The sequence below is a fragment of the Rana temporaria genome, chromosome 6 (genome assembly GCF_905171775.1).
Source record: "Rana temporaria chromosome 6, aRanTem1.1, whole genome shotgun sequence".
Classification (NCBI taxonomy): domain Eukaryota; kingdom Metazoa; phylum Chordata; class Amphibia; order Anura; family Ranidae; genus Rana; species Rana temporaria.
In genome coordinates, this window is record NC_053494.1 from 29,812,440 (window position 1) to 29,824,927 (window position 12,488).

The window sequence follows — 12,488 nt, forward strand, 5'->3', positions numbered from 1 at the left end:
TCCGCGGCCTCTGACCATCTCCTGTTCTTCTATCCTGTCCGCGGCCTCTGACCATCTCCTGGTCTTCTATCCTGTCCGCGGCCTCTGACCATCTTCTGTTCTTGTATCCTGTCCGCGGCCTCTGACCATCTCTTGTTCTTGTATCCTGTCCGCAGCTTCTGACCATCTCCTGTTCTTCTATCCTGTCCGCGGCCTCTGACCATCTCCTGTTCTTGTATCCTGTCCGCAGCCTCTGACCATTTCCTACATCATGTCTGCAGTCTCTGATAGGAGTCGGGAGAAGAGTCATTAGTGGGAGCGCCGCAGGGATCATGGGGGTCACGGGAGAAGTCAGACGTGTGTGAACTGTGGAGAGGAGACCATAGGAAAACCAGAGCCACCAAGCTGGAGCAATCTGACTGAGCCCTGCATGGTGCACCTGAGAGGAGGTCAGTGACAGCGCCGCCAGGTCAGTCTGGGGGGGTTGCTGATGTAAGAGAAGTGAATACAATAATAATCTAAGGGGCACTGATATAAAGGTTCCCCCCTATATTAGTAATAGTAACTCCCCTTACCTTAGTGTATTCACTCTGCGGAAGGTGGTCTCTGGTCACCAGAGCCTCCCCTTACATCAGAGTTCCCCCTTAGATCATGATCTGCAGCGTTCCCCTTTACATAAGAGTTCCCTTTCACTGTAAGGGGGATCCCTGCAGGCTCTGATGTAAGGGGGGGACCCAGTGCTGGCCGGGTTATAGTGGCCTGACCTTCATGTAAATGGAGAAATATGTTTTTTGACTTTTGTTTAACTTAAACACATTGCTAATAGCACTAGCTATGTGTTTATAGTTTAAATATTTATACTTGCACTGTTTAGCACTGAAAACAGTAATTGTAGGTACTTTTTTGCAGCGTCAGTAAAAAATTGGTGCCGTTCGTAAATTTTGGCATTCTTGCCAGTAAATTTCACTTCAGGGGGTTGGCAACGCTGGCCATAACGCCAGGGCGCCGTGATGTGGTCAACCCAAAGGTGGGTGCCACACTCGAAGTAGACCCAGAACCACTGGCGTTTGCCCCATAAATACCCCTCCCCAGCATGCACAGCGAGGACAAACCCTCCTGATTGCTGGGAAAAAGCACCCAAACCTTGACTCCACTGCTGCCACCTGCAGCACTGGGGCTGGAAGAACACCCCAGTACAACAGAATAAGCCTGCAGCACAGCCAATCTGAGACAGAGACCCTATTTACACATGGCAAATTTGGATCAGAGTTTAACCACTTCCATACCAGGCACTTATACACCTTCCCGCCCAGACCAATTTTTAGCTTTCAGCACTGTTGCAATTTGAATTACAATTGCGCGGTCATACAACACTGTACCCAAACTAAATTTTTATCATTTTGTACCCACAAATAGAGCTTTATTTTGCTGGTATTTGATCACCTCTGGGATATTTATTTTCTGCAAAAAAAATAAAAAAATGACCGAAAATTTAGAAAAAAAAAGTATTTTTTTGTTTCTGTTATAAAACATTGTAAATAAGTACGTTTTCTCCTTCACTGATGGGCACTGATGGTACTGCACTATGGGGCACTGATAAGGCGGCACTGATGGGCACCGATGAGGTGGCACTGATGTGGTGGCATTGATGGGCACTAATATGCGGCACTGATGGGCGGCACGGATGGGCACTGATAGGCGGCACGGATAGGCGGCATGGATGGGCTTGGATAGGCGGCACGGATGGGCACGGATAGGTGGCACAGATGGGCACAGATAGGTGGCACGGACGGGCCCGGATAGGCGTCACGGATGGGCCCGGATAGGCGTCACGGATGGGCCCGGATAGGCATCACGGATGGGCCCGGATAGGCGTCACGGATGGGCCCGGATAGGCGTCACGGATGGGCCCGGATAGGCGTCACGGATGGGCCCTGATAGGCGTCACGGATGGGCCCTGATAGGCGGCATGGATGGGCACTGATAGGCGGCATGGATGGGCACTGATAGGCAGCATGGATGGGCACTGATAGGTGGTACGGATGGGCATAGATGGGCACTATTGTATGTGTTGTACTAATGGATGCCAATCAGTGCCAAACAATGCCTGCCAATCAGTGATGCCCATTGTGGGCACTGATTGGCATCCATTTTGTGTGTCCTCATCCCTGGTGGTCTAGGGTGGCATCCTTTTTTTTTATTTATTTTTTCACTGGTGGTCTATATGGCCATCCCTGGTGGTCCAGTGGGCATCCTCGGGGGGGGGGGGGGGCTGTGCTGATGATCGATCAGCACAAACCCCCCCCTGTCACAGGAGCAGCCGATCGGCTCTCCTCTACTCGCGTCTGACAGACGCGAGTGAGGAAAAGCCGATTACCGGCTTTTCCTATTTACATCGTGATCAGCCGTGATTGGATCCGTTAGACTGACACCCTGCAACAATGATCGCCGCGATGCGCGCCCCCAGGGGCGCGCAGCGGCTCAGAATCCTGAGAACGTCATATGACGTCCAGTCAGGATTCTACAACCACTTTGCCGACGTCAATATGTCATTGGCGGGCGGCAAGTGGTTAACTACACTGTGATCTCCCTCTAAATTTAACTAGCACCGATACGATAAAGCTACACATATATTTCAGTGACAGACAATAAGTACACATAATTTGCTTTGGGTTCTTTCTGTCCTCTGTAGGGGTTAACTTGTAAAGAGCCTCCGCCTTCTTTATGCAAACAGATTTTTAGTTTCGTTTCTTCTTCTTCCTTGTTGCTAGAATGGCGTCGTCTGCTCTAGGAGACGAGCTGAGCTGCTCCATCTGCCTGAACCTTTATACGGAGCCGGTGTCGCTGAGATGTGGACACAACTTCTGCCGGGATTGTATTGTGACTGTTCTGGATACACAGGAGGGGTCCGGAGTTTATTCCTGTCCGGAGTGCAGAGAGGAGTATGTAGAACGTCCTACTCTGGAGAAGAACAGGAAGTTGTGTAACATTGTGGACAACTTCAGATCTACACAACAAAAGGAGGAGAAAAGTGAGATCCTCTGTACGTATTGTGTGGATTCTCCGGGGGAAGCTGTTAAATCTTGTCTACATTGTGAGAATTCTATGTGTGATAAACACCTGACCGCCCACAACAAGACAATGGACCATGTGCTGGTGGAACCCACCTCGTCCTTCAGTAGTAAAAAATGCTCCATCCACAAGAAGCTTCTGGAGTATTACTGCTCCGAGGACGCCGTCTGTCTATGTGTGTCCTGCTGTCTGGTGGGGAAACATAAAGGACATGAAGTGGAACTTCTAGAAGAAGCTTTGGAGAAGAAGAAGGAGAAACTGAGGAATATTCTCGAAAAACTGACTATGACAAAAGAGACGGCTGAGAAGAACGTTCAGAATCTACAGGACCAGAAGAGTAAAGCACAAGAAAAAGCAGACGATGAGAAGAAGAGAGTCACTTGCCTGTTTGAGGAGATCAGGAGACAGCTGGAGGTCCAGGAGAAGAGAGTCCTGAGTGAGATCTCCAGGCAGGTAGAGGAGGTCTCGCTGTCACTCAATGATCTCATTAAACAGTTGGAGATCCAGAAGGACGAGCTGTCCAGGAAAATTGGTCACATTGAGAAGTTGTGTAACATGACCGACCCAATAACTGTCCTACAAGGTCAGGAATCGCACACCGGTGACCAGAATGTGGAGGAATCTTTTGTTCATGATCTGGATGATTTTATGATCTCACTTGTTTTACACAAATCTATAACTGACCTTATCACTAATATGCAATTGAAAAACAATCTTTATACACAGGATGGAACTGATCTGCTACTGGATAGAAAAACTGCCTTTGACTTTGTGGCTTTATCTGATGACCTGAGAACAGCATCCTGCTCTGAAACAGAACAGAATAGGCCAAAATTACCACAGAGATTTACAAAATACAATCAGGTGATGAGTATGGAGAGTTTTTCCCGTGGGAGACATTACTGGGAAGTAGAGGTCGGGGACTGTGGGGATTGGGATGTGGGTGTTTGCTATCCCAGTATAAAGAGAGATGGAGAGGAGTCTAGTATTGGGGATAATAACAAGTCCTGGAGTTTCTGCAAAACTGAAAATAAATATGGATATCTACATGACTCTCAGAAAGAACCGTTATACCCGGAGTCTCCTGTGCAGAGATTGGGATTATATTTGGATTATGAAGATGACCGTCTGTCCTTCTACCAGCTGAGTGACCCCATCAGACACCTCCACACCTTCACCACCACCTTCACCGAACCCCTCCATGCTGTCTTCTATCTGAATAAGGGAGCCTGGGTAAAGCTGGTATCTCCGGTGTTTTCTATCAAACAATAATTTACATAATTTATTTTTTATAAAATGTTGTCATCAATACAAATAATAAAGTAGGTGAAATCCTCTTGGGCGTAGTTGCATCTGAGAACATCAAAGAAGCTCTATATTAGCAGTGAGGCCTAGTTCACATCGGAGGTTCTTGTCATGCGATTTGACAGGTCAAATCGCATGACAAGTCGCACCCTATTGTCGGCAATGGCACAGTTCAAATCGGTGCGATGCCGACTTTACGGTGCCGCATCGATTTGGAAAAGTAGTTCCTGCATTACTTTTGACGATTTTGGGTGCGACTTGCATGGACCTCTGTGCATGAAGCCACACAGATGTCTTCCAAGTTGCACCTGAAGGCGCACTCGCAGCTTTGAAATTGTGCGGCTTCTGATGAAGTTGCGCGATTTTAAAGCCGCATTCTATGAACGAGGGCTTAACCAACATTATTTGAAAGAGATTTCAACAGCATTCAGAACGATACATGTTTATATCCCCTTATGCTAAGGCTACATTGACATCAGTGATTTAGGTCGGTGCAAACTGCAGCGCGAGGAATCTTCTGATGGAGTTGGATGGGGGTGGAGCCAAGGGGAGAGGCTGCAAAATGAGGTTCCATCTAGGGCAGTGATGGCGAACCTTGGCACCCCAGATGTTATGGAGCTACATTTCCCACAATGCTCATGCACTCTGCAGTGTAGTAGAGCATCATGGGAAATGTAGTTCCAGATCATCTGGAGTGCCAAGGTTCGCCATCACTGGTCTAGGGTGTCAAAAATCCTTGCACCAGCCCTGGCCATTACAAAATGAATATGCCAGAAATTATTGGGTAAACTTACTAAGTAAAGCTGGCCTCATACCTGTAGTATTTCATTGGAACCTTCAGACAAAATATAAAAATTGATTGTCTGACCATCTGATGGCGCCTTCCTGGACTTTATTTTTTTTTGATTATCCTATCAAATTCTCAATTTTCATAAAACGATCCTTCTGCTTTCAGATTAACTTTGCCAAGAGAATGCACAATAACTAGTTATGATTTTTCTCAGCTGGGAGCGATTCGGCCGCCCGGAGCGTCGCTTCTCTCCCCCCTCCTGTCCGCCGGCGCCTACATTGCCACTCTGGGCACCCAGCCGTGATGGCTTTCGGCTTCACGGCCAGCCACGCACTGTGCATGCGCGAGTCGCGCTGCGCTCCTGGAGTGGACAGGCGATCTCCTGAGACTCGTCACGTGTCCCAGGAGATTGCCTAGAGGGAGGGGCCGTCTAGGTGGAGAGGAGGAGTCGGCTAGGCGGCAGGAGGAAGTGCCACTCAAATGTGGCATGTAAGGGGGCGAGGAGTGCTTAAAGCGGAAGTTCCACTTTTGGGTGGAACTCCGCTTTAAAGTAGTTGTAAAGTTTTGTTTTTTATTTGTTTTGTTTTTTTAAATAACAAACATGTTATACTTGCCCCCTCTGTGCAGTTGATTTTGCACAGAGCAGCCCGGACCCATCTCTTCTCGGGTCCCTCTTCGCTGCTCCTGGCCCCTCCCTCCTTTGTGTGCCCCCTCAGCCAGCAGCTTGCTATAGGGGCACCCAAGCTGAGTCAGAGCTTCATGAATCCATTCAGACATGGAGCCCCAACCTGACTCTGCCCCCTCTCTCCCCTGATTGGCTGGCTGGCTGACTGACAGCTACGGAAAGATAAAGTTGAAAAAAATTACTGAGGCTCAGTTCACACCTAAACCGGCCGCAGATCGCACAGCAAGATTGTCCGTCCCTGTTCTCCGTTTCAGGGGATGAATCAGGGCAGAATCTTTGCCTGGATTCTGCCCTGAAACGGAGGCAAAGACGCACAGTGCGCTCCGCAGCCACCCCAGGGCCATGTGAACCGGCTCCATAGAGAGCAGGTCACATTCTTCTGCTATGCAAATTGGGTGCTGAGAAACGCCACATCCAATTCTCATAGGTGTGAACTCAGCCTCAGTGTCCGCTTTAAAGCTGAGTTCAGGAAGAAAAAAAAAATACAAATTTATTTCTCATTAGCCACTGTGCATATAAATCCATTTTGTGTGCTTCAACTGCTTTTACAAACCCAGATATTATATAAAAGTAGCAGTGACCTCATCACTGTGCTGTACATATCCTGTGCTGTGGGAGGTGCCCAGAAGGACCCATTCACTACAGGAGGGGGCGGAGACCAGACCAGTCCCCCTGCACAAGGAGAGCGGGCAGCAGTGATTGGTCTTTCTTACAGGAAGTCTCACACTGGATTACTATACAGATCTGGAAGAAATGCACAAAACTCATCGAGATTCAAGAATACACACGATGAGTATATATAGACAATGGGCTAGATTCATAGAGAGTTACGCCGGCGTATCAGTAGATACGCTGTCGTAACTCTGAATCTACGCCGTCGTAAATTTAAGCGTATTCTGGAAATCAGATACGCTTAAGTTAGGCTAAGATACGAGGGGCGTAAGTCTCCTACGCCGTCGTATCTTAGGGTGCATATTTACGCTGGCCGCTAGGTGGCGCTTCCGTCAATTTCAGTGTAGAATATGCAAATGCGCTGGATACGCCGATTTAGAAACGTAAGTGCGCCCGGCAGATTTTTTTACGTCGTTTGCGTAAGGCTTTTTCCGGCGTAACATTACTCCTGCTATATGAGGCATAGCCAATGTTAAGTATGGACGTCGGGACAGCGTCGAATTTTGCGTCGTTTACGTTGTTTGCGTAAGTTGTTCGCGAATAGGGCTTTGCGTAAATTACGTTCACGTCGAAAGCATTGACTATTTACGACGTGATTAGGAGCATGCGCACTGGGATACGTTCACGGCCAGCGCATGCGCCGTTCGTGAGAAACGTCATTTACGTGGGGTCATGTTTTATTTACATAAAACACGCCCACCTCTTGACAATTTGAATTCGGTGCGCTTACGCCGGCAGACTTACGCTACGCCGCCACAACTTACGGAGTAAGTGCTGTGTGAATACTGCACTTGCCTCTCTAAATTGTGGCGGCGTAGCGTAAAAAACATACGCTACGCCCGCACAAATTTACGTCGCCGTACCTGAATCTAGCCCAATATTTTCTTATCCCGGAGTGCAGCTTTTTCTATTTTTAGAATTTTTTTCTTTCCTTTCTTTTTTTTGCACATCTGTCAGATAAATTACAATGAAGAGATTTTTTTTTTCTCTCTCATTTAGGCACAAGGTAGCCACACCCTCCACCCATATAAAACCCGCCCACTTCCATACAAGTGACTGGGACCACAGCGACACATTCTTCCCCATTCTGAGTTGTGGGAACTTAGGAGAGTGGTAGGAAACACTGCAGAGGTGACACTCATTCTATAGAGAGCTCCTCTTATAGGAGACTGTAATACGATTGGTGTCGGGTTGTTATGTCACTGTTGATTTTATTGGTTGATGTTCGAGAAGATCTGAAGACTTTTTGCTGTTCTAAAAGGAGTAGGGAAGGATTAGACCCTCTGTCAGGTTTTTATTGCTGTCTGTGTCCCCTCTGGAGAGATCCATCCTCTCTATTTGTTCTGGTGAATAGTATCACTGAGAGAGAAAGTCATGAGAAATCCAGAACTTTGGAAGATTTCCATCTATTTATAATCGACACACCTGTACCCAAAAGACACCATACACAATACAATCTGACCATACAATTTCCATACAATTTCTAAACCAGGGTTTGACAAATTTGTTTGTAATCTAGGAGCCAGCTAAAAAAGTTAGGAGCCAGAAAACGCACCCATCCCGACGAGCTTGCGCGCAGAAGCGAACACATACGTGAGCAGCGCCCGCATATGTAAACGGTGTTCAAACCACACAGGTGAGGTATCGCCGCGATTGGTAGAGCGAGAGCAATAATTCTAGCCCTAGACCTCCTCTGTAACTCAAAACATGCAACCTGTAGATTTTTTTAAACGTCGCCTATGAAGATTTTTAAAGGGTAAAAGTTTGTCGGCATTCCACGAGCGGACGCAATTTTGAAGCGTGACATGTTGGGTATGAATTTACTCAACCTAACATTATCTTTCATAATATTAAAAAAAAAAATGGGGATAACTTTACTGTTGTCTTATTTTTTAATTAAAAAAAGTGTATTTTTTTCCCAAAAAAGTGCGCAAATACGGCGTGACAGAAAGTATTGCAATGATCGCCATTTTATTCTCTAGGGTGTTAGGATACAAAATGTATATAATGTTTGGGGGTTCTAATTAGAGGGAAGAATATGGCATTGAAAATAGTGAAAAATAGTGAAAAATTGCATTAGAATTGCTGTTTAACTTGTAATGCTTAACTTGTAATACCAACGGCCACCACCAGATGGCGCCAGCTCACACATCTGGTGGTAATAACTTGTAATACCAACGGCTCACCACCAGATGGCGCCAGCTCACACACAAAAGTTGCCAGGACACTATTTCTAGTCGCCATGGCGACCTGGCGACCGGGAATTGTCGAGCCCTGTTCTAAACAATCTAATTGAGATTTACAATTGAGATTTACAAAAAACTTGGTAATATGAGGACAAACCTCATCTATCCAATCAGGAAGTCCCTTGTACAACATAGTGGTTGGTAGATCCAAAGGAGATTGTATAATAACATTTGTGGTAGACTCAAGAATGTGTTTCGTCATAATTTGGAGAGATTTCCCCACTTCCTGTTGTGTCTCTGGGACAGGAAATAAAAATAAATTCATCAATTGGGACACAGACAGCAAAAAAAAAAAAATGCATCTGCAAAATAAGGCAAAAGCCTTTATTAAAGTTGAAATCCAATCAGATTTTTGGTGTCTCCCTTCCCTCCTCATCAACATGTCATTTAAAATTTCAAATAAAACATTTTGATTTTCATTACATGACTGGTCTCTGTGCTTCTTTATGCAATGCAGGCAGATCAAGGCTATAATAAGGCTTACCTGTAGGTACTGTGAATATCACAGTACCTAGAGTTTCCGGCTTACAGAGTAGGGCCTTCAGAGCAAGTGCCGGAAAAGGCAGTGCGCATGCGCGGGAGTGATGTTATCGCGTCCCTGACCCCAGCTGTCTCAGCAGTGACATTGCAGAGGCTTTGTTCTAAGGTAAGTTTCTCATAATGTGCTAGCATTTAATGCATACTAGCACATTATGACATTGCCTTGCAGGAATTTATTTTATTTTTTAACCACCAGAGGTTGACTAAAGTGTACGTGTAAAGGCCACCACTTGCCGACTGCCGCACACACATATACGTCGACAGAATGGCATGGACAGGCAAATGGGCGTACATGTACGTCCCATTAAATTTGCCGCTGTGTGGCTTAAGTGGTTATCGTGGCACGTGCATAGCCCTGTTCATCTGTATTGTTACAATTCAGGTGGGCGGTTAAAACTGTGGCTCAGCCACCTGTTTGAAAGCACCTAAAGAGATGGGAACTCCAGGTGTGATCTCTATTACATAATTACTTTTGCCCAGCTTGGCACAATGTAAGCATGCAGTACATATTCCCTACCTGTGGGGCCACTGGGGAAGCTGACGATCCCTGGAGCATTTAGTGATGGCAGCGATCTTCCAGGTCCTGGGCTGAGCAACTTCTCCTTTGCATACTGACCACAAGGGGGCGCTCGCTCTGCACTGCTGCCATTCACAGAATGAGGTGCATTTTGAGACATCACTGCCCCTCCTCTCCATATCTTCCAAAGCCTCAGAACAACTTTAATTTAAATAAATGACATTCTGTAAATGGCAGAAATCCCCTGTGGTCAATGTGCAAAGGGGAAGCTGCTTTAGCTTTAACCACTTAAGCCCCGGACCTTTGGGCAGCTAAATGCCCAGGCCAGGTTTTGCGATTCGGCACTGCGTCGCTTTAACAGACAATTGCGCGGTCGTGCGACGTGGCTCCCAAACAAAATTGGCGTAATTTTTTCCCCACAAATAGAGCTTTCTTTTGGTGGTATTTGATCACCTCTGCGGTTTTTATTTTTTGCGCTATAAACAAAAATAGAGCGACAATTTTGAAAAAAATGCAATATTTTTAACTTTTTGCTATAATAAATATCCCCCAAAAACATATAACATTTTTTTTTTCCTCACTTTAGGCCGATACATATTCTTCTACCTATTTTTGGTAAAAAAAAATCGCAATAAGTGTTTATCGATTGGTTTGCGCAAAATTTATAGCGTTTACAAAATAGGGGATAGTTTTAATGCATTTTTATTCATTTTTTTTTTTTACTACTAATGGCGGCGATCAGCGATTTTTTTCGTGACTGCGACATTATGGCGGACACTTCGGACAATTTTGACACATTTTTGGGACCATTGTCATTTTCACAGCAAAAAATGCATTTAAATTGCATTGTTTATTGTGAAAATGACAGTTGCAGTTTGGGAGTTAACCACAGGGGGCGCTGTAGGATTTAGGGTTCACCTAGTGTGTGTTTACAACTGTAGGGGGGTGTGGCTGTAGGACTAACGTCATCGATCGAGTCTCCCTATAAAAGGGATCACTCGATCGATACGCCGCCACAGTGAAGCACGGGGAAGCCGTGTTTACATACGGCTCTCCCCGTTCTTCAGCTCCGGGGAGCGATCGCGACGAAGCGGCTATAAACGAATAGCTGCGCCGTCGCCCCGGATCGCTCCCCGCGGGAATCCGCCCGCCGCTGCCCGCCGACCCCCCACCCGCTAGAAGGCAAGGACGTATATATACATCCTTCTGCCTGTACGTGCCATTCTGTGGACGTAAATTGCCGTGCGGCGGGCATTACGTGGTTAAATATGTATCCTTAATAGCCACAAAGGATATAAATCCAGATAATACCTTGTAAAAATAGCAGTGCCATCATCCCTATGCTGCACAAACCTGGAGTTAGAGCTGTGGGAGGTGTTTAGGAGCTCCACCCATGCCAGGCTTCCTGCAGAAAATCCCATGTAGCGCCTGGTTACTTCCAGGTACCGGTGCTTTGTTAAATTTAGACGGGGATCAGAGAGTTGGTTGGCTCTGATCCAGTTAATCTGTTCAAATTGGGTCTGTCTCAGTTTGGCTGTGCTGTGGGCTTATTCTGCTGTTCCTGGGGTGCTATTCCCACCCCAGGATGGTAGGTGGCAGCAGTGGAGTCAAGATTTGGGTGCTTTTCCCAGCAGCCTATCAGGAGGGTTTCTCCTCGCTGTGCATGCTGGGGGAGGGTATTTATGAGACAGACGCCATTGGTCTGGGTTCTTTTTCGAGTGCGGCATCCACCTGTGGGGTGACTGCATCACGGCGCCCGGGCGAAATGGCCTTCCAGGCCGGGGTACACATGCCACGCAGTGTTCCTGGTTCTGGGAGCATGTTGGTCTGGAACATTTAAAGCTGTGGTGGGGCCCCAGTAATCGACTGGGTCCCCAATCCTGAGAAGATCCCAAGCGAGATAGCTGTTCGGTGGGGAGTCCATCTGAGGAGAGCCAAGAGAGGCTGGCAATCCAAAAGGGTCTCGACAGTCCACCGGGGATCAAGGGAACGGATTACTGAAAGGTTGGTCCCCTGTCAGTCGGTAACCTGCAAACTACCTGAAGGAGATCCAGGCCAAAGTCTATTAAGGAGGATTATCTCCGCTACCTCAATCCTAAGGAGGGTCTGTGGCAGAGACTTTTCCTCTAAGTTCCGGGTGATACTCTGGCTGCCAGGTCAGTGAGAAAGGCCTGTCCAGGTACGCTACACCCACTCTGGCTGGAATGGCGAAGAAGACTCTGGCCCGGATTCACGTAGGAGAGCGCATCTTTGTGCGGGCGTAACGTATCCTATTTACGTTACGCCTCCGCAACTTTGACAGGCAAGTGCAGTATTCTCAAAGCAAAGTTGCGGTGGCGTAGCGTAAATAGGCCGGCGTAAGCCCGCCTAATTCAAATGTGGAAGATGTGGGCGTGTATTATGTAAATGTATTGTGACCCCACGTAAATGACGCTTTCTCCGAACGGCGCATGCGCCGTCCGTAAAAGTATCCCAGTGCGCATGCTCCAAATTAACCCGCAAAAAGCCAATGCTTTCGACGTGAACGTAAATTACGCACAGCCCTATTCGCGAACGACTTAAGCAAACGACATAATCGACGGAAAATTCGATGCTGGCCCGACGTCCATACTTAACATTGGTACGCCTCATCTATGCCTCATATAGCAGGGGTAACTTTACGCCGGAAAAAGCCTAACGTAA

The 12,488-nt window shown here is 46.9% G+C and overlaps 1 protein-coding gene across 1 annotated transcript; it reads left to right on the forward strand.

Annotated features, from left to right (window-relative positions):
- Positions 1–387: 387 nt before the first annotated feature.
- Positions 388–4,387, forward strand: LOC120943327 (E3 ubiquitin/ISG15 ligase TRIM25-like). The gene is made up of 2 exons (XM_040356562.1): positions 388–428; positions 2,751–4,387. The coding sequence occupies exon 2, from the start codon at positions 2,752–2,754 to the stop codon at positions 4,321–4,323; it is 1,572 nt and encodes a 523-aa protein (XP_040212496.1). The 5' UTR covers positions 388–428; position 2,751; the 3' UTR covers positions 4,324–4,387.
- Positions 4,388–12,488: the final 8,101 nt, after the last annotated feature.

What these genes read in the sequence shown, in the direction of transcription:
- LOC120943327 (XM_040356562.1), top strand. Translation starts at nt 2,752, where the DNA reads ATGGCGTCGTCTGCTCTAGGAGACGAGCTGAGCTGCTCCATCTGCCTG.